General features: G+C 35.8%; 1 protein-coding gene across 10 annotated transcripts in view; it reads right to left on the reverse strand.

The window, feature by feature from the left end:
* The window catches only part of Hr3 (Hormone receptor 3), a 114,574-nt gene that overhangs the window by 80,867 nt on the left and 10,419 nt on the right, over positions 1-23,288 (reverse strand). For 2 of the 10 annotated variants that reach the window (XM_053765107.1, XM_053765104.1), the window contains exon 1: positions 18,951-19,470. The exons of 1 other annotated variant lie outside the window; for it this stretch is intronic. In XM_053765107.1, the coding sequence (XP_053621082.1) occupies positions 18,951-19,455 (505 nt within the window). In that variant the 5' untranslated portion in view covers positions 19,456-19,470. Of the gene's footprint in view, positions 1-570; positions 870-10,095; positions 10,280-18,950; positions 19,670-23,288 lie in introns of those variants that run through there. 7 more of the 10 variants (XM_053765103.1, XM_053765101.1, XM_053765112.2 and 4 more) reach the window with 7 other exon arrangements.

The following is a 23,288-nucleotide window of genomic DNA, read 5'->3' on the forward strand; positions in this document are numbered from 1 at the left end:
GTAATATTAAAATATTATGTAACATCATTTTATTTTAATAAAATGGTAAATTAAAAGTTAAATTCCAGCATTGTAAATTGAAGACGTAATATACAGCGTAAGTATTCGGTGCAAACTTATTAAAAATATTACACTTAAACGTGATTTATTCATTATTTATGATTATAATTAAAACTAACCTAACGTGTGGAAGATTACTAGAAAACATTATAGCATTATTACACATTTAAGAGGGCTTGATCTATAATTATAATCTCTTATAATTGTTTAATTATAATCTCAATTCCAAAATGACTTTAACTTTATTTTTGATCACTTTTGTCGCAGAACGATCAATTGATTTTCATTAAATTAATATGAAATTAAAAAACATACAGTTTTTTATTTCAATTTTACACATTGACCTTTTTGAGACATTAAGTAGAATCAAAATTATCAAAAATAAAGTAGAACTACATAAATATATAAATATTATGTAAATCTTATAACTTATATATTGGAACACTACACGCTTCATGCTATAGGCTACAGTTTGCACCGAATCGGGTCCCTTTAATAACTGGAAATTACCTTTAATGCTCCCACCTGAGGTGTGAGGTTGCTGGCTCTGCTGCACGTTGCTCTGTGCCTCCAACTTGCTCACAGAATTCCACATATCGAACATGTTCAACATGTTTGTCCCCTAGGGACCACACGTCACACCAACTTATCCATAACACTCAACAGCACCCACTTCAGTCAAACCATATTTAAACACTGCAAAAGTATCAAGATTGTTCGACGTTGTACAAAATTCTTATAAGGCTATCACTGATCCCAGGTTTAATTTGTAATTTATTGCGTTTCAATATATATTTAATTCTATAATTATAAACTTTCTCAAATGGTCAACTAATGTAAATACTATATCATCTCAGCTAAGTTTATATTGGATTTAAATATCAGTCTAAAATTTTCGTTCGTAAGGTTTGGGTTATTTGCTCGGGAAGTACATACTTGTGGGCCTTAGATTTCTAATATTTGTGAGTATTTCCTTAATTATTGTATTAGATAAAAACTATTGTTTTGTGATTATATATTGCGTGTAAATTTAATAAATTGTGATATTTATTTTTTTATATATTATATTAAATGCATTCGGAATAAAAATTAAATATTGTCACCGGGCCGCTTGCTCATACAAAATGCGTTTTTTGTAATCTGTGGTTCCGTATACGGTTTCTGTGTGTTGAGTGAATCCGTTTTTTCCTCTTCATAGTTCGTTTAATCGTCGATTCGTCCTTTCCACTCGCACTTGTGACCGGCCAGTGTTACAATGCGGTTATATCACACGCGTATCCGAACATCTTCCAAATTCGATTTTTAAATATTGGCACTCAATTATTTTTAAACCACGGATTTATTACATAGTCTATGGTATTGCGTTGTATTTTTTTTTTGGAGTTTTTTTAATGGCGTCGTCGCTTGCACTGAGTGCAGTTGCAGTGGGGGGTTTCAGCGTGAATTCAGCGGAGGGGGGTGGGTCGGAAGTGGCTGAGCGTCGTGCGCATGCCCGCAATCGATCCCGCGTGGCCAGTGAGGTATCCCGACTGAAACACTTCTTTCTTGTTATGTGTATGCAGTCTATGGTTAGTTTGCGGTAGGTATACGTAGAGGCGTCAGTCCTCTATTATGTCATTCCCTTTGATGTTCGCTGGGTATTTTATGTACAGACTGCAGAGAAGGTAAATATTCGAAATTTCAAATTTCATGCCAGTCGTATGTATTATGAAAAGTTTTATATTTTATTATATTCTGCAACGAGCAAAGACATTCGAAATTCAAACATTCATAATTATTCCAGTCAACATTATTTAAATTTCATGTTTTTATTTTACTATAATAACTTTTACTACACATATAAATTTAATTAAAGAACAGCAGCTCGATGTAGGAGCAGCACGCGGGCTTCCTATTATAGTAGCGGTTAAGGAACCTACTGAATAGTCAGTCAGGGGATGGGTGACCAAGAAACGTGTCATCTCTACATGCTTCGGATTGCACGATACCCACAAATTCACATTGTCTCTAGTAGTGGCTCTCCTTATCCATACATAATGAAAGCCAGTGTCGCAACAGTGGGGACATTAAAATGACTGTGATAATAATCAAGAGGCGTGGACTAGCGTGTGGTTCCGCCCTAGAATAGGACCACTCCATCCTCCCGTGGATGTCGTACGAAGCGAGTTTAGGGCACCATAGCCTTGACTAGTAAGCAACAACCGAAAGATGGTTTACAGACAGGCGGGCGGTCATAAAGTCAGATCCGAATCTCCAAAATGTAAAGCTTTATTATCTACGTGGCCAGCTCCAGGCAGCATAGCCTGGAGAATTCCCGGCTGTGGTGCCGGGAACTTGTGATAACGAGTGAGATGGTGATAAAGAACGAGTTTAATAACTTGATAGTTATATTTGTCGGTCGTGCATCGGAACACGTTACGTTACGACACTGGCTACAGCTCTCTTGCATAACTGCTTCTATTAATATTTTATTCAAATTGTTATGATGAGTTTGTATGAAAATATTTTCTCTAAGTATTCATAGAGTTAAAGCTCATAGAATAGACTTATATACAACAATTTTTACATAGTATTTCACATGCTCCTGGATATGGGAGAGAAAGAATTTAATATATTGTTGGGTAATGTATGTATTCATGAAAACACGTAAGGTTAAGTCACAATAATTAATTACAGTCAAATTAATTTCTACTATATTGCACAAGAGTTCACTTGCATGCAAAAAAATCACACATTTAAACACATAACTATAGGCTTTGTCTTATGTGTGTTATTGCTAACGCTGGTGTCAGATTTGATTCAAGTCACCTAAAGGCATCGGACATGACTTTTACGAAATCAGATACCTTTTTCTTAATCTTAAAAACAATAATTTATATGGAACTTGCAAGATAGAGATTTTGGAGTGACGTCACTATTTCAGATTAAAAAAATATTCACATTTTTAATATTCTTTAATGAAGACTAAAAAAACATTAAATCGCGTAATTAATACATTTGATCCATTAAAATGAGATTAAACCTATCGTGTACAAACTTTGAATCAAATACAAAGAAAATAGGCGACCCTGACTCACAGATTATTAAAGATAAGAAGGACAGGACAAAAGATATAGCGCTCTGTCCCTTTTCTTCTCGTGCATTTCTAATACGCGTTTCTCTTTCTTGTATGGCCGAAATTATAGAAATATGACAATTTCTATAATTTTCTTTGTCTACAACTGTAATTTTTTTTTTTACCAAGTAGGGTTTACAAATTTTGGTGGTGAAAAATTTCGCAGTCGTACTAGAGTCCTATTAACTAACCTTAATATAATATGAACGTATTTTTGTCCGTCACGCGTTAATTCTCCATTATTATATTGAAATTGGGTGTCGCAAAGCATTGCATGGAAGGTTGATTGGTTGATTGTCGATTTCACTTCAACTGAAGGACTGACAATCGAATGCAGACAAAAGGGTTCGAAATTTGAATGTTGACACTTCTTGCTTTATTTCATCTATGGTTCAATTTGAATATTTTTTTTTAATAAGGAATTTCAGATTGAGGAGCGAGAGGATATTACGGTTATGAATATATCTTGACATTTTTTTAAACAGTTTGTTTGAAGACAACAGGGAACGTCTTTGCCCAGCATTGAGACACATAAAACAAGCTATAAATATATATTACTTGGAAAAATATATAAAAAATATAATACCAGCACTGATTTTCATTGTATTGAAAATAAACGACACTAATATATTCAGATAAACTTATAGGAAAAACTAAAAGAAAACATATTCCTGAAAATAATTCTTACATTTCTTAATTACTTGTAGGATATCTTCACACAGGCGAAACCATGTGCAAAAACGAATACAGGAAAATTTTATTTCGTTCTCAAATGTCAGATTCTGAGTGAATGACTCACGTACCTTATTAGCGTACTCTTTAAAGGCGGGAAAGAGAAAGTATGAATCTGTAAAATAAGCTTCAGAAAAAATTCCAACTCTTGCTTAATAATATTACACTTTATAAAGAGAACTTTAACTGACTCACCCGGCAATGATCAAATTTTTATACTTCTTCTTCATAGTCGTATTCCTCATGCTTGAGGGTCGTGCCATTACGTGGGTTGAAACACACACAACAACTTTCTTAGCACTATCAATGGAGTTCGCCTTCTCCATTTCACACACAAGTTAATAATCAACCAGTGTGCAGGTTTCATTTTAACCTGTGGTTTCACATATTTTTAGTCAAATATATTCAACTTTATTTGGTATGGTAGGTAGTAACCTACCATACCACATAACTCCACTCAGGTCGTTAGGATGAAACTGAGAGACAGGATAGCAAGTTTTCGTCTCCTTTTAGAGCATAAATTCTCAAAAAACTGATGAGTCTGTTTGTTGTAGTTATTTTAATTTATTGATTAAATAAATTTATTTCTAGTCTATTCTGTCCAGAATCCCGAAAATTGCACTGACTTCTAATTTTCCTAAAATCAAACATAGGAAGAAAAAACATTTGTCGTTAGAGCTATAGAAATGAATTAGAAGTTTTTTTATTTATTTTACAACATACAGTATAGTTAATATAACCCTTATTTTTTCTAATTTTCCGTCGCGTCAAGCCTACTAAGAGAGACGAGCGCAGCGTTAGAGCGAGAAGGCCATTAATCAGCATTCTGCGCAGGCGCGGGCGACAGCGTTGCGCAACGTTACGTCGCCGCGCACGCACACGAAAGCTACTTTTGGAGGAGTGAGTGTAAATCATGAACGGTAGCGGTGACTTGTTAAAATGTATCAATAAATCGTTAAGTCTCGCAAATCAGCTAGGAAACTGCTGAACTGAAAGCTGCCAGTTGTGGGCAAGTAGCTTATGTGGCGCGTTGGAAGATTTATGGTACATTTATGAAATAAAGTTATGCAAATTTATATACAATATCATTCTGGATGCCTTCTAAAAAGTCAACTGCAAAAAAACAGCGAAGATAAGAGCCATGTTTTCATATTATCGGATGCCCAGATATTCATTGGGATACTGAACCAATAAGTAAATTGATCATTACTAGTATAAAACTCTCCTCTTGCTAGAGTAGGGCAAGGTCAACTGACCTGTACATTATGGTTAAGTAGTTTCTAAGTCTAATAGTGGCGCAATTTGCACGTTGACTTGATTATTATAATAAACCTTTTTCAAAAATCACAGCTAAAACGAATCTATATCCACAAGGTAGACAAGCGCATGCGAAAACCAGTACTAAAATCGGTTCGCTCGTTTGGCTGTTACGATATTACAGATAAACGGATTCAGCATGTTTATATGTCAAAGAGGCTCTGATAAGGTCAGCGACGCTGACCAATCAATCCAAACAATGTTTGTAAAAAAGGATATTTAACCAAAATCGCTGCCTCTTCTCCTTGTACCACGCCTCACTAGTGAAAGTACCCACTGCCAAAATCCCATGTGAAAGCGGCGAGAGTTGATCGGCGTAATTATTATTACCATTATGCGATATATGCTAAAAGCAAAGCCGGATGTATCGAGTAAGTATCGATTAAAAATTATTTTTAGCTGAACGAGCCGTTTCTTTTGCCTGCCGTTCCAATTTCAAATTTGAATTCCAGATTGCCAGGAGCGCTGTGTGATTGTAATAATTTAAAATACATTATTTTAAATGACACCAACAAATGACTTACATGATTCTTCTCAAATCTGCTTTAGATTTGGTTTGATTGTTAATTACCTAACTAGGTAATTTGATAAAATAGTTTCACAATTACTATGTAAGATTCACAATAATGTTAAATAAACACTTTTTGCGGGGCAACAACTTAGAAAAATGAAAAATACAGTCTGTCAACTAACCCAACAAACAATGTGATGGCGTGGACTTTATTACGCAATATTGGTAGTTACCAAGTGACATCTCGTACGGATTTTCTGTCACACTATTTTGACACACTAGTGTGACACTGAATATATTTTTTCTGTTATGACCATGGATTTAGTAAGTACTTCGTCGGAGTACCTACTAATTCCATGGGTATGACGGATAACGAACAATATCGTAGAACTAAGGGTGAGTAGCAAGTTGCATCGTCATATTTGACGTTGATTTTAACCGCGCTGACTTTTTGACAAAATGGCGTACTTTGTTTTTTCTTTTTACATAAGCGTCATAGGAATATTGATTTTCTTCACTGTATTTGTGTGTACAGTTACTCTATTTTTACTTCTTCAAAAACCTTTATGCACATAATATTTTTTTATTTGTGTGACTATTCGAAAGCCCTTATATTATTGGGAACATCACTGAAAAAAAATACTATGATAATAACAATGCTTTCAAAGATATGACAAATATAAAATCACATATTTTTGAACTATTGATTTTCGGATAGTTACTCCAACATTACGTCAATTCAAATTGTTTATTACCATTTTTTCGTCACAAGAATCTTGGCAAAAAAAGTTACTTATTTGTTGTTAAAAGCTATGTATTAGTTATGTAACCTACCTTTATGGTGACGACTTCTTGATAAAAGTTGTTACAAAATTTTTGTTTTTTATGAAATATATTTTTACTAAATATTAGCATATAAACGATCTATTTTCGTATTTATCTATATGAAAATAGAAAAAAAATACTTATAGGAAAATGAGTTTAAAAATATTAATAAGTGGTTCGTGAAACGGAACGACTGCACAGATTTTTCTTTCTCTTTTCCTTCCTTTTCTTGTGAAATAGATACAACATGTCATTTTACAAGCTCTTATATAGTTAGCCTAAACCAATCTGTCTGTAATCAAATAAAGTAATCAAATCAAAGTGAAATTTCACCTACTTCCGCTTATCCTATAGAGTTGAAATTTCATTATGGACTATATATACGGTATATATATATATGGTAGCTTCATTATGAACCTGACGGTGCACCCGGAATAAGATCCCGACGAGCGAACTCCTCAACGGTCTACTGTGTGGACATGATTTGTTGTCACGCGTTGGTTGCAATAAGATATTCTTAACGTCAATAAAATTTACTAAAAATGAGAGTATTGGTAATAAAAATATTTTTCTTCACTAATTAGTATATCAACAGAATATTATGCCGGCTACACACTATCGCCGAACTCAGACAGATGCCGACTGCGAATTAATGAACATTGCGTAATTTATATGAGAGCTTTTAATTACCACAATGAAAAACCAGCAATGTATGCCGAATCCATCAAAGTTGCGAAATGTATAGCGATGTATAGCCGGCATTAAATGTTTATAAAGAGCTAATTCTATCAATAATTATATCCTAAGAAAGTAAGTTTGTTTGTTTGTTACCTCTTCACGCTTTACCTGCTCAACCAATCTTCTTGAAATATTACATACGCGTATTTTAAGTACGGAGAAGGACATAGGGTACTTTTTGTCCCGAAATTCGCACGGGAGCAAAGCCTCGGAGCGCAGCTAGTAATCGATAATTTTACTATAACGATTTACCTATAATCGATTGTTTTTGGAGACACTAGTGTTCGTATTTGTTCGTCATATCAGATTCGTCCGCCAATCCCTCAAATGTTTCACCTTCAACTAGCTAAGTACGCATACCTGCGCCGGCGCAGGATAGCGTGCCGCAAGGACAACCGATCACGTTGTAATTCGTAATTAATAACTAATATATTCGCTTTGTTCTCATCTTGTAATTCGGCATTGACACGTAAGATTCTTCTGGGGGATTACGATATTTGAAGGGATCACAACCAAAGTTTCAATTTAAAACAAAATCTCAAGAAATTGATAAACTTATACACATTTTGAAGGTCCGCTTTAGTAACGTCTACTGATGTTCTACTGAGTGGAGACCTGGTGTCCTGTATGATAGGTTCCTCTCGATACCTAGTTCAGACAGTAATGTGTGTACCATAGATAAAATTAATATATATTTCTTTTGTCTATGGTGTGTGCCAATGTGCACTGTACAATACTTAGTTTTATTGTAGTTAAGATTATTGTTGTGGAGAAAAAACAAAGTTTATTTTTGTTTATTTATCTCTCTCTCTCATCTGAGAGTTTTCGCGGCTCTTCCTCAGCCGTTGAGCGTTGGAGTCCAGGGACCGCTTTCCTACTTTTTCGTCACCACTGCGCACGGTCGTCGGCATCCCTAGTTGTCAGACCATCGTCACGCATATCATCCTTGACGACATCAAGCCAGCACTTCTTGGGTTTGCCCCCTACTGCTATAACCAGGCCGACGACCGTCCGAATTGATGACGAAAAAGTAGGTAAGCTGACCCTGGGCTCCGACGCTCAACAGGTGAGGATGAAACGCGAAAAGTGCAGAGATAACATCATTTTATTTATATCGTTTTAATTGGTTACTTTAATTTTTATTTTTAATAGAAAAAAAGTACTGATTTCCTTATCCAATCACTCTACACTGAATCACGATCCGCCATATTGACTATGATTGACGTCATATAACATTACCTAGGACAACCTATTCATACTTACACCCTATAAATGCGAAAGTGTGTCTGTTTGTTATGTTTTCACAACTAAATCGATATTCATGAAACTTGGAATACAGATTGAAGACCTGAGTTGAAACAAATGCTACTTTTTCAAATTTCTACCCTCAAAGACCAGAAATAGGAGATGAAATTTTGAAAAACGCAAATACAAATCACATGACAATGAAATGACATCATGGACAAGTGTTAACATAATGTAATGAACCTTAAAATCAATATCAATTCAAATCGAAGGTTCATTCGGAGGTGTGACGCCCCGAAGCTCAGGGTGCCTGCCTGATTTAAGCCCTCTTTGGGAATGCTATTGGGTTGTCTAGCAGCTGTTAAGGCATATGTACCTTAATCGCCTCGTAAGAGATCCTATTCTAGGGCGGGAACACACACCACGAATTTACATTATAGACTATAGTCTATTTCTATTTTCTATAGAATATACTTGCACAATTTAGAATTACGATGAAAGTAGGATTATTATGTGATATTACGATCATGCTTGTGATTGGTGTTTATTTAAAAGACAACAAGGGACTTGTACATTTATCTATGCTTTTGTCATAGATCAACAAAAACAAAAAATACCAGCATTTTGTACATTTAGCTACATTTTCATTGAAACTTATTCAGACAACGGAATCTTTAACAAAACGTAGAAAAAAGTAATGAGGCACAAAGAAACTATTAGTACATAATTTGAAAAAAGAACGCAGTTTATTTAAATATTCATAAAAATACAAGAACGTTTTCACCCCAGTGGTTCATTGTTTAAAAGTTTCCTAATTTAAATTTATAACTGGCTGAAAGGAAACTTTTCGTCGTTTAAAAAATATGTCGTAACCGAGAAACATAGCTGGCATAGTCTGTGAAAGAAAACCATAACCCAGTTATTTGAAAAAAAATATATACGAAAATAGTAGAGCTACTTTATTATTTACGTTAAACTAACATTATGTAATAATTTTTATTGGTACTAGAATAACAATGAAAAGTAAGTATTTTTTTCATTAAATAAGAGTGTTTGTAACAGTTTAATTGCCGCATACAGCCGTAACATCGACCTAAATTTTCATCAAACAAAAACAAATGATAACTTTTTATCAGGAAAAAAACAAATATACATAAAAAGTGCCCTTCAGAGCCGAAAGAGAAAAATAATATTTCCCAAGAGTTTCCTAACATTCTCTGTCCCGCTCTAACGCAAGGTCGTTTTCTTCCGTCGCACTCGCACAGTGCAATACGAGATCTCATGCAACTCCGACCTTGATACATTGCAAGTTTCGTGATAGATAATTGGTAGGTATACGGGTGATTATAATACAAGTAAGGTACATGAAAAATATTTGGAGCGAAAAAAATAAAACAATAGAAAAAAAACATTAGACCTGTATTAGGTTCTAAAAATAACTAATTAAAAAAATGTAAGTCAAAGTTAGGCCCACAAGTATGTCAGCGTGCATGACTGCATGTTCAAAGTACAACGGACGAACAATCTTAAAATCCTTACATTTACTACTCACATTGAAGGCAATGCATTAGGTACAATCCAAAAGTCACAGTTTCTACACCAAAAGTCCAAAACACTGGCCAGTTACCGGCCAACAATCCAACGAGATTTTAAAAAGCAAATATTAAAAACACTGCCAGTCAAAAAAATGCGAATCAAAAATTTCTGCGAAGCTTCCAAATTTGAAAGTTTCGGCGCGAAGTGCGGCCGCGCGCGTGCGTCCTGCAACACAAACTGAATTTTGTAAGCGCAAGCGAGTGGTTTGGCTCACGCCGGCACACAAGGCAGAATTGTGAAGGTACTGGCCACCACAGCCATTTAATTCAAATTTGTTCTATACATCAAATCGAACATGTTTTATTTTGCTCTGTAAGTAAAATTTTCAAATTAGCACTGACATTTTTAAAATATAAAATAACTCCAGCCAGTAAAAACAAGAAAATATTTTTTCAATTTGTCGTGACACAGAAAATGCTAAGACGTGCACGATTTGTGGAGCTGTAACAATAAAAAAAACAGCGCCCACGCATTTTCGACATATTAAAAGCGTAAAAAATAGACATCAATCACTGCCAGTAACTTCCCATATTTTGTCCTTAAAACCGAACTAATCGATTGACCTATTTTTTAAACTGAACCGTTTCATAAATAATTTCGCCCTTCAGTGGGGTTTTTCGCAAATTTAACCCTTTGTTCAAAGCCCCTGTACAAAAATGACAGGACATGTAAAACCCATTGGTAACAAACCGGCCGGCGAGTGAGAGGGTTAAAATTCGCATTTCATTATTCATAGACGAAACCAGAATCTCGTACCCTCTTGCGGACCGTTCCAATTGGAAGATTGAAATTTCAAATTTTTTGTGTTCACACAACAAACCATAGAGCATCGTAAAATGTTAAGCGTAATCAAATTTTTATCGTCATCCCTTTAGAATATGTCCTTTTGTGAAAGGCAATAAACACTTTCTATGTCCCTATACATGAATAGAGAAACAAGGTCGTTTAAATGAAAATAAACAAATATTTCGAAAGATATATTTAAGACGAATAATTACTTTAGTTAAAGATCCCTGTTCAAACATAGATATTTTTTTCAATAATCAACCCCTAAATAACGGGGTGAAAGTAGAAATGAAAATCATATTGAAAAGACGACTTAATCGGCTATCATATATTGATCCTAGAAATTAGTACCAAATCTGGCATGGATTTGACATTAAACACAAATAATATTATTATTCTCTCAGAATTCTACGCTGACGAAGTCGCGGGCAACAGCAAACAACTAGTGTAAATAAAACCTACAAATAAAAAACTAAGTACGAAGATATAAATTAATATATACATTTCTTCCAATAGAAAATTTGCCTCGAAATTGTAACTGTCTCAAAACATGTATTTCTATAGAAATTTCTTCCCGTAGAAAATTATAACGCAATTATCTTTAAACAAAATAACCCACTGGCTTCGTCCTCTATTTCACGGAGTAAAGTGCCACAATAGATACACTAACCTAATTTCAAGAGATAACACACTGATAACGAATCTCGGTCACTGACCGATAACGCATTTATTTCGTGGGGCCAATTTCTTTCGCTAGACACTGATAATAGCATGTGTTGTCTATTTCTAGCCGTGTGCGGAGAGGAGTGTTTAAAACGCCTTGTAAATTTAAATGGTATAGAAATCATATCGCAGTGATAGTTGCTTCCTCAGCCGTTGAGCGTCGGAGCCCAGGACTCTATATGGTACATACTAGATATCCTACATTGAGGGCGCGTTGTTGAATGACCTATCCATATATTAGATATACAAGTCATATTAGATGCCTATAGGCGATTTCAATAAAATCTGACTTCTGTTAGCAATAACCGACTCGATAAGAAGACTTATTAGCTAAGAGGCAATAAAAATATTTTATTATGTATTTATATTTTAGTGTTAATGGATGAAAATATCAATAGGACTGTATTTAAAATACATAGGGCTGTTGTTTATAAAAGGTCCGGAGGTGATGAAATGCGTGTATTCGTCCAGAATGAGAAGGGGAGAGAGAGAGAGCGAGAGAGGGAGAGCACGCGGGAAATATATCCAGAGACAATATATATAATATAGACAATGCTAAAATGTTGTTATTTCCAACATTTAGTTGTATGTTTTTGTTTGCGTGGACAAATGGTGAATACTTAAAATAATTTCTTGGAGTTTAAACCATTTGACTAAGTATAGTTATGATCAGACTACACTAAAACTGAAAGTTTACAACGTGCTTCTTAAAAACGTGTACAGAAATAATGAACTCCTGTGATGTGATGTGTGTCCAGAAACTATTTTAAATGATAACATTTATAACCACACGGAGTTAATCATAAGATTAACTTCGTGTGGTTCAATGGTATCACAATATATGTTCACAATTCTCAATTTCAAAATTCTGATACCTCATTGTTAATTCGGAAGTACACAGGTTAATTAAATCCCAACTATTATTATAAATGCGAAAGTAAGTTTGTTTGTTACCCCTTCTAGATTTATCTACTCAACCAATCTTGAAATTTTGCATACATGTTCCCTGAAGTACGATATAGGACATAGTGTACCTTTCGTCGTAGCGGCGGCCGAAAGCTAGTTAAAATTAATTATCAAAAGTAATTACCTAAAAATTGAACAAACAAAAATTATTTGCAATTTTGAAAATCGAAACGTCCGCGAGTTCTTACGCGGCGAAATTAGATTCTTTTGTCCGACACGTGGAATGAAATTAGTGGCGTAACTTTTAGAGTGCTAGAAAGTGCCGGGCGCCGGGCTCACAATATAAGAATAATTTATAGCACTGGGCATCCGATCTCCGCACGATCTTTTTCTACCGTGTTTTAAAGCAAATAAATGTACTTTAATTTAATTTTTTAGGTAAAAATATGCAATAATATGGATCTAGCAAGTTAGATTTTGTGCTAGTCGACTTCGCAAACGCCTGAACAAATAAATATATATACAAAAATTACTCGTTTAATAGTAAGGATTTTATTATTTATTTTAATTGTTCAGTTGGACCCCAGATATTTTCTTGCCCCGGGGCCAATAGCTACTAAGCTACGCCACTGAACGGTATCGATCGCGTAGTAACAGACTCGAATCCATCAGGCTATATATTAACTAATTTTAACTAATTATTTCTATATTGAGGAAGTGACTCAATTCGAGACGATTCATTCATTCAAAGAAAATCGTGGTTTTTTATCAGTCCACAGTCTGTATTGTTATTTGTGCCCGCGAATCCGTTCGCGCCATGTAATAGCCTAAGTTGCTCTCCAACTATATCCACATAAAATGTCATTAAAGCATGCTTCGTTTTGACGTGAAAGAAGGACAAACAAATAAACACAATAAACAAATTTTACATCTATTTTCGTGTTTCCTGAGGAAGGTTTGTGAGTACTATGGTTTTACCCGAGCGAAGCCGGGACGGGCCGTCTCGTAAATATAATACTAAAAAAAATCTCGTAAGAATAATACAAAATAAATAAATAAATATATTAGGACAAATCACACAGATTGAGCTAGCATCCATATCCATCATGACCAGACCGGGGATCGAACCCGGCGCCACCGAGGTCGTCAATACTCAAAAAATATACATATATTACGCAACTACAAAATCAACAGCAAATAAAATGATGGAACGAAAATGGTTGAAAGAGAAAAAAAAGAGGTAAGAATATCTTAAAAGGTAAAAAAGAAAGGCAGAAAACAACTAACTAAAACAAACTTCCCGCCAAAATATACAGGCCCGCCCTCTGAGTCAGACTCACAAAAATAGTCACTTTCAACTATCATACTACACACGGCAAGCCATGCATTGTTTAAGTCAAGTATGGCGTCACGAGACGTAGATTTTCACTGTTTCACCACGAAATCGCAAATAAAAATACTTACTTATAGCCATGCCACATTGCTCAGTCGTGTTACGTTGCGACGACGCAGTACATTGCTTGTTTGTATCAAAATCGCGAAACTAAATCTACTTACTATGTTTAAAATGTTATCAATACTTTCGGAATAAAGTTGCTGTGACATACGGACGGACCGGATTTTAATGCGGATATTGCTAATAGATAGTGCGAATCCTGAGGAAGGTTTAAGTGTATAATTTACTAGCTTTTACCCACAACTTCGTATGTGAGTAAAAATCCGTTTTACGTGGGAATTTCAGGAACTCCCTTCATAGTGCTCCCCTACACTGTCCTAGGAACCTACACACCAAATTTCAGCTTGCTACGCCCAGTACTTTTCCGTTTTCCGTGGGAATTTCAGGAACTCCCTTCATAGTGCTCCCCTACACTGTCCTAAGAACCTACACACCAAATTTCAGCTTGCTACGCCCAGTACTTTTCCGTTTTCCGTGGGAATTTCAGGAACTCCCTTCATAGTGCTCCCCTACAATGTCCTAGGAACCTACACACCAAATTTCAGCTTGCTACGTCCAGTACTTTCAGCTGCGCGTTGTCTGTCAGTCAGTCACTCAGTAACGCAAGAGTTTTATATATAGATTGTATATCGATAGTGTTTCATATAAAAAACCGTAAAACTTACTACTATGACGTGTGACAGAGATAGCTGCGAAGAAACCTTCACTTGACATAGGCCGAACTTACCTGAAAATAAGATTTTTACAACATTTACATATTTGACATAAGCTTTTTTTGACGACCTCTGTGGCGCAGTGGTAAAGTTCTTGTCACTGGACCGAGAGGTCCCGGGTTCGATCCCCGGTCGGGTCATGATGGAAAATGAACTTTTTCTGATTGGCCCGGGTCTTGGATCTGTCTATATATGTATTTGTTATAAAATATAGTATCGTTGAGTTAGTATCCCATAACACAAGTCTAGAACTTACTTTGGGGCTAGCTCAATCAGTGTGATTTGTCCTGGTATATTTATTTATTTATTTTATTGTTGTCAGCGAGGTATTATTGCATTCAATACGTCAAATTTGTGACAATAAAAACCATGTCCATGTCCTAAACGGTTTACTGCACAGTAAACCGTTGAGGAGTTCCCTCGTCGGGAGCCGTTATTGGATACACCATTAGGTCATGCTTATCATAATACTTTAATAATGCGTGTCTGTACAGTCAACAGCACGTCAAGTTACTTTGCATAAACCTCTATAGCGCGGTAATAGCGACGAGTTTGCAATGATTTTGGGTAGGTTGATGAGCTGTTGACTGTACAAAATTTCAGCTCAATCGATTGAAGATATCTGCTTCAAAATTGAGTTAAAAGATTCCAACCGAACATACATATTGCTAGTTGAAGTTGAAAAGCTTATAAAAAAAATATACATACAGATATATTAATTAGATATATATTACAGTACATACAAATGAACATTTTTTCCCCTTTGCGTGACAGCTGACAATAATTTAATATAAAAAAATAAAGTAAATTAACTCAAGATCATTTCCTAATTTATGGTCTGTAAATTTTGGCCCTAATAGTTTAATGGCGGCTAAACACTATCGGGAAACATTAGCTGGTTCGGTATACATTGCTGGTTTTTAAAGTCGGTTAGGGAAATCGATAAAAAATATTATAAATATCGACTCGTCGTAAAAATCTTGAAATTATGCAACTCTTTCTTATCTCCATGCAATAAACGGGATAATTACGATTTCTGTCCAACATAAATAGTTTTTAGTGTGAGCGCTTTTTATCAAGTTTACTATTGCTAACACGGGTGTCAGATTTTCAATTCGCCTAATGGCATCTGCCAACTCCAAAAACACTTGTACCAAGACCACTCCAAAAGAGTTCCTTTTGTGTGACAGAGTTTAGGAATTTTTTTTTACATGGATGTAAAATTAAATTAATTCCTAACTAATATTACTAGCTTATACTCGCAGCATCGCCCGTGTGCTGAGTCTAAACAAAGAATCAAAGTGTAAACCAATCAAATTGAAATCCAAACGATGCACAAACACGAACAGGCAGAAATTCTTTAAAAAATTGTTTTGGCTTCTATTAGTCCCATAATTATTTATCCCATGTACAGACAGACAAAGCCCACATACATTTTTATTATATGTACAGAAGTAGTACCTAGGGTTCTTATGTTAAGACTATCTTTGACCATTGACATCAAACAACACAAAGTAATCGACTCAAAAAAGTCAAAGTACTGCTATCTACTTGTTTCCGTACAAAAGCTATTACAAAACAGACAAGTTAAAGCACTTCGGAAACAAGTTTACTCGAACCATGGATAACGGACCATAGACCCATCCCAGACGCACACTGAGAAGGTCCCATGCACACACACACAGACACACAAGGCATCAGCTGAGCGAAAACTGTGTCAGTAGCGAGCCGCAACGGTGAAAGAGAGTTTCGCGCTATTCAACAATAGATGGCTCTCATAGATTTTTTTAAATTATCGTTTTTCACATTTCAATTGAAAAATAAACGTGTTTACATAATTTTATATCGTAATATTATATTTTTTCCCGTTCGTTAAGCACTTTCAACCCTTTTAGGTACAAGCCAAAGTCTAGCTAAATAATTAACTTTTTCTGAAGCTTGTAAGTCGAGTTAATAGCTAAAATTGTTGAACTTAATTGAGATAATTAAAAAAGGCATCTCCGGGTGGAGCGTTCATTGCAAATTGCTTGAGAATAGTTCATATGTACCGTTGCAGGCTGGTTCTTATTTATGTCAAACTAGTACGGCTACTCCACGACAGATGGCGGTAACTTCTCCAATTGCAATTTTGCTATAAACAGGTATTGTTAAACGATTTAACTGTGAAAGTTCGTAGAAATAGTTGTTATTCAGCCTTCATGGCCTAGTTCCGAGTTAGGAATAGGCATGAGTGTGAATATTAATAGATACGTACCTATATAATGTTTGAGATGACGGAGGGATATAGGTAGATAGTTGACATATACGCTAATTATGCAACGGGACAATCGAGCAGGATTTTCGAAAAATATTCATTAAGTACCTATGGGCCAATTTAAATATAGAAAATCAAATAAATTCTGGCCCCTTTATCTTTTATTGTGAATTTGAAAAAATAATTAAAAACTCCTTATTCTATCAATTTCATTATAATGTCCCAATGATGGAAAAATGGAAAAAATACATCCAGTATCGTTTTTCTATGATACCATTAGATTATAGGGTTGTGCAGATTATCTGAAACCCATTTGCTTATGGAACCACCGAAAATGGTTTTTCTATGATACTATTATGTATAATAGATTTTTTTTTTCAATTTTATCTCTGTATGTTTTTTTGGGCTTCACGTAATAACTAAGTTGCTTAGTATCCGAGACTAGACAATAATGATTTATGAGCGCACGCAATAACCGCTGCTTCACATGCGGGCTAAAGCGAGGAACCTGAATAATTGTCAATGTTTAATTAATTATTTATTTAATTAATAATTTAATTAATATTAATAATTTAATTAATATTAATAATTTAATTAATTGACAATCTTGTCTATTGCACGTCAGAATTTGTGAAACGATATTATACATCTAACTTTTTCACCATTGTATGTACATTTCATTCATTCATTCATTCATTCCAGCGCTGTGTGAATTGAGGAAAAGATCGAAAATTCGCTCATGTATGAAAGAGAGAACATGTAAAAGCCTATTTCTAAGCCTGACCTCCTTCGTTTCCCCGTCCTTGGTGCTAGTAAACGTTAATCAATAGTTCTAATGCAGTTGATGCAACTTTGAGCACTTGATAGCTTACTGAGACTTCCCCCGCGTGGATGTTACAAGAAATAATCAAGAATTTGGCACATTCTCACACCAGTTCCATTGACAAATAGTTTCATGGATCAAGTGAGATTTTTTTCTCTCAGTAGTTCCATTGACTTTGAGAATGATCCAAGAATTTATAAAGATATTATTTTCTTTTCGTGTGTGTGTGTGTGTGTGTGTGTGTGTGTGTGCTAACAATGGTGTCAGATTGTATTCTAGTCCCATAAAGTATTTATTTGTACACATATATTTATATGTACAGGGTGATTTCTTATACATTGTCAACATAATAACTTTTCGTATGGAAGCAACCTTGAAATCGCAAAAAATAATAATAATTTTGTATAAGAACAGCTGACTTTTTTCTCTACTTCGGTATTACTCCTATACTAAAAGTTGTTCAGAATCCCTTTTGGTACGGAACCCTTCTTCTTATCGAGTGTGTGATTATTTACGGAACTCAAAATGCTCATGGCTATTTTTGTTTATTTCTGATATTAGCGGTTTCTTGCCACCTGCGACTTTCCCAAGTTGTCTAATTATAGCATAACTAGCTGCAATTATTATTATGTTTAAGTTTTTTCATTTAATATTATATTTCGGCGAAGTGAAATTACAGACAAAAGTTTTAGACAAATCGAAGGGAACCACAATAAATATAATTACAAATTGACATTCGGACTAATCCTTACTACTTAATATTAAATGCAAAACATTTGTTGTCACAAACAGTGTAGTCCTATCTTGATGATATGCGTGACAATGGTCTGACAACTAGGGATGCCGACGACCGAGCGAAGTGGAGACGAAGAAGTAGGAAAGCGGACACTGGGCTCCGACGCTCAATGGCTGAAGAAGAACCGAGAAAACGTCCATCAACTATTATTTATGTGTAAACAAATGAAATCTATCCTAACTTAATATTATAAATGAAAAAGTGAGTTTGTTCGTTAACTCCACACGCCCTATCTACTCAACCAATCTTTTTGAAATTTACGCGGGCGAATCCGGTGGCAACAGCTAATAACCTATAATCATCCAATTATATTTGTTACATTCCTTATGAGAATACTACTTTTATTATAATTACCTGAAGCAGTAGTGCTGGCTGTAGTCGTTATCGATACTGTGGTGCTCGTCTCAGTTGTCGTGTTCGCTGCATTCGTCATTTCCACGATCCTATCCACCGCTATTCGATTCCCGGGCAGTACCCCTGTACTCTCTGCCTGTTCGTTCGATTCCTCCGCATCAATCACTTGGGGACTGCCCGCCTGACTCAAGTCATTCGCAACGATAACATTCACAGTTGTCAACGATTCCAAATCGGAGTTTTCTCCACTGACATGAGAATTATCGATATACACAGCCGCCGAGCGCGCCCCCAGCGTCTCCATCACACTCTCAGCCAACGACCTAGTCGACAACTCGTCGATATCGATATCCTGTTTTATATCGATAATAATCTGATGTCGCTTGCCGCTTCCCGAAGGACTTTGGACTTGGTGGACGCTCACTTGAGCCTCCGTGCCCGGCTGCGACATGTGATGCTGAATCACATGCGTCAGCTGTCCCTCCAGATCTCTGTTGCTCGCCATTTTTAATACAGACTTAATTCTCGAACACTTTTGAAGACACACTCGATAACGCCGCGCACAACACTATCGTAAGTCAGACTTTTGAGTTCAGTCGAAGCGATAAAATTATTGCAGCATCTACTCTAATATACACAGGGACTAAAATCTAATGAACACAGTTATCACACTCCAGAAGAAAGTAGTTGAGATTGAACACGAAAAAATCCATTCAGGTCGTCCTTCGTTTTGTTTGGGCTGTCCTACTGCGGCATTGCACCGCGCAGATGCATTCGAAATGGGTCAAGGGTCAATATACTTCGAAAATCGTCCGATTGTGCGTATGATTTGTCCTTATTTGAATGGCAGTGTTGGTCGAGGCACGGCTCCTTTTTAATTACATCTTTTTTTTGTTTGTCCGTGGTTGCGGCGGGGACAGAGCCTCGGAGTCCTCTTCAGGACCGCTGCCTACGGGCCGCCGTAGCCACTGAAGGCCTACGAGCCGTAGCGCTACGCGGCGCGGCTCGTAGCCGCTACGTAGCGCACTTCCGCGTATTGATCCTGAGATATTTCTCGAGATTTGATGCGTAGTTTACTAATTCGAATGCTATACGATACATTATTGTATTTCCCTAATAGTCTTTGTTTAGGCATTTCTTTACTACGATATTCTAGAATTTATATACTCTTTTAATCGTTCTATCTTATACAAATTAAGTTCACCTATTGCACTTTTACAATGTGTATTTTCATGCAATAAAGCTTGAATAAATAAAGTATAGTTACTTTATCTCAAATGACTTCATATTTTAATTTCATTAAACAATTTATCTATCTAAAACAACTTGCTAGCAGACTAACTTTGTTTTTACTATATAATTATTGGGTCACTGCTGCTTTTACAGCAGCTAAAGTGAAGTTTTTTTGGATCTCAATTTGCGTCACAATATACACTATTTTAACCAACTAATCAGAATAATAAACACTGCCTTACTCAACACAATAAAAAGTATATTATTATACCTATACTATATACCTATAACTATTCTATTATAACTATATATTAAACACAAAAAACACCACCAAAACACCGACTCGACAACGGAACAAACAAATATACATAAATAAACAACCTTTACAACATTACATCACCGAACCTTCACACCGATCTCCAGAACCGAATACCACTTAAACCGACCAAGTTTTGGCGACACGTGCCAACGCATGCGCTGTACTGCGCCATCTCCCCGTCCCTATCTCACCAAATACGTCCATCCCGCTCTGCGCTCTTCGATCGCGTCGAATGACGAAAAAGTATATAATCGAATTTATGTCTGTGTGCTTATACCGGGTACGGTCTGCAGCAAAATTAGGTGATCGCAGGGTGCGCGGCCTTGATCTAGATTTGGAGTAATCTAGGTTTTAGGGCTTGTAAGTCTCATTGCGTTGTACAGTATAGGGTTTATGTTGTCTGTTTTGGAATTTTAGGACTATATTAACGTATGTAGCTGTTTAAGAATGGTGCAGTGATTAAAACGCCTGTGAACCAAAAGGGCTCAGGTTCGAATCTTAAATTTGCCATATGACTTTGTATACTATTATGACTCTTTTGTAGTTTTAAAAACGATTAAACAACAATAAGATCGCATCAGATAGTGCCGTGCGGGAATTGATTGATTTTTGGTTGATTGAACTTCCTGATACCTAAATTCTAGTTGATTACTAATCAGCTAGTGTGTGAAATGGAGACGGCAATGTTAATCAACTCCATTGTCCAAGAAGTCGTAGTTTATTTCATTCTACATAAAGACCACGAAGCTTATTCATGAGCAATACGGCTATAAGAAGAAGAGAGCAATATAGCTCGTAACACGTGAGAATTATTTTCTTGATCGTGTTCCCTCCCACTTATCATAATCACATCATTTATTCAGAAATTAGGCTTTCAGAGGCTTTTTACATCAATTTTTTTAGTTATGGTCGTATATGTTAAGTATTCATATCCTCCTGTGGATGTCGTAATTGGCGACTAAGCGATATGAAGCTGACAGCTGAGAGGCAACAACAGTATTCCCATAGACGGTTGACGTCAGGCCGGCCGCTGAACAAATAATGAGCAGAATTTTAAAATTTAAATTTTTGTTGAGTGGACATTGGGCCTGCTTAAAAGCTGAGTAAGAAACCGAGATTACAGATGAGAGAATACAAAACCTAATTCCCCAGAGGTCGGACGGATCATTTTTTTTATACTACCAAGAAGGTATGCGGCCCCGAGATGGAAAGTAACCTGCACACTGGTGGACAGTTTAATTCACTAGTGTGTATGTGACTACCTGCCACTAGATGACTTGAATAAAATCTGACACCTGTGTTAGCAAAAACACACTCGATATGATGATGATGGTAAGTAGTTACCACAGTATATCAACGTCTGCATCACCAGTGTAATACGCGCATTGCCTAGGATCTTTTGCCACAGTATCCTGTAATTACACTGCTTAAATCAACAAACATGGCGGCAATTATATACTAATACTTTATAATTTTGTTACGATTTTACGTCTACCGCACAAGACTTAATTTATTTTGGTAGTAGCAAATATAGGATGATCTGTATTAGTTATGCGTATTGTAGTTTATAAGGTTGCAACTGACCTTTCGTTTTAACTCGTGGCTCCCAGCGGAAAACCAGCGTTGCTTACCTCGCACGGGGTAAACAACATATGCAAAATTGCAAGCACAATGTAAAGTTTTTTTATTTTATTTTTATTACCTAGTTTTATTTTTTATATATGTTTTGTGGTTTTTTTTTAATAAATTAATTTTAATTTGAATTAGTTCACCGTAGTTTAATGTCACGTAGTACCATATTCGCCAGGCTTTTTTTGTCAACTGTACTGTGTTATGTAACGTCGTATCATGCCGAATGAAAACAAGGAACGAAAGTAAACTGACTGACTTTTCACCAATGTCGACATCAGTTTAAGGATCGCTCAAGATTTTTCTTATAGTTTTACTATCACCATACGTCTATTACAAGTTAGCTTGTAAGAATTAAATGAAAATACTAAACTGAAAGCAAGTAAATAAAATTTGTTTTACCTGTGCCGTTATCTGTCTGTAATAAAATCGTGCAAGTTAAATTTCTCCTACTTCCAGTTGACCTACAAAGTTGAAATTTCCCACGTCGCTGCAGTTTCCATGACAATACATTATTATGATAAGCATGACCTGATGGTGCAGCCCGAATCGGCTCCAAGGGAGGGAACTCCTCAACGGTTTACAGCATGGATATGGGTTTTTTGTCAGGCTTTAAATGCCACAAGATCTATCTGTCGATAATAAAAGCTTGTGGCAGAAATGTAATTTTTGTAAAAAAAAAACTTTTTTTCAAACGAAAATATCCAGGAAATATTGCAACGAAATTGCTCGACGTACCTTAGTATTTCGATGGATACCAATGACGACGAAAAAAGGCTTGTTTCAGAAATGTATTTTGAAAAAAGGATTTCGGATTTGAAGCGGTTTCACATAAGGTATGGTCTAAATTAAAATTTATGGATATAGATTTCATCGCGATACGTTGCTTAGAAACTGAGATATTGACAATAATAAGATATGAGCGGAATAAAAGCGAGCGAAGCCGCATAATCTAGTAAATAATGAAAGAGAGAAAATCGATAACATGATAGTGAGAAATTCATAGTAAATATATACCAATATAAAATTAAAAAAAAATAGTATATACCAATGGGGATGTCCGTAGCCGCGTCGCAGCGCGTAGCAGACAGCGCTACGAGCCGCTACGAGAAATCAATACGAGGCCACAGTGATGTCATCGCTGGAGCGCTTAAATC

The sequence above is a fragment of the Plodia interpunctella genome, chromosome 27 (genome assembly GCF_027563975.2).
Source record: "Plodia interpunctella isolate USDA-ARS_2022_Savannah chromosome 27, ilPloInte3.2, whole genome shotgun sequence".
Lineage (NCBI taxonomy): Eukaryota > Metazoa > Arthropoda > Insecta > Lepidoptera > Pyralidae > Plodia > Plodia interpunctella.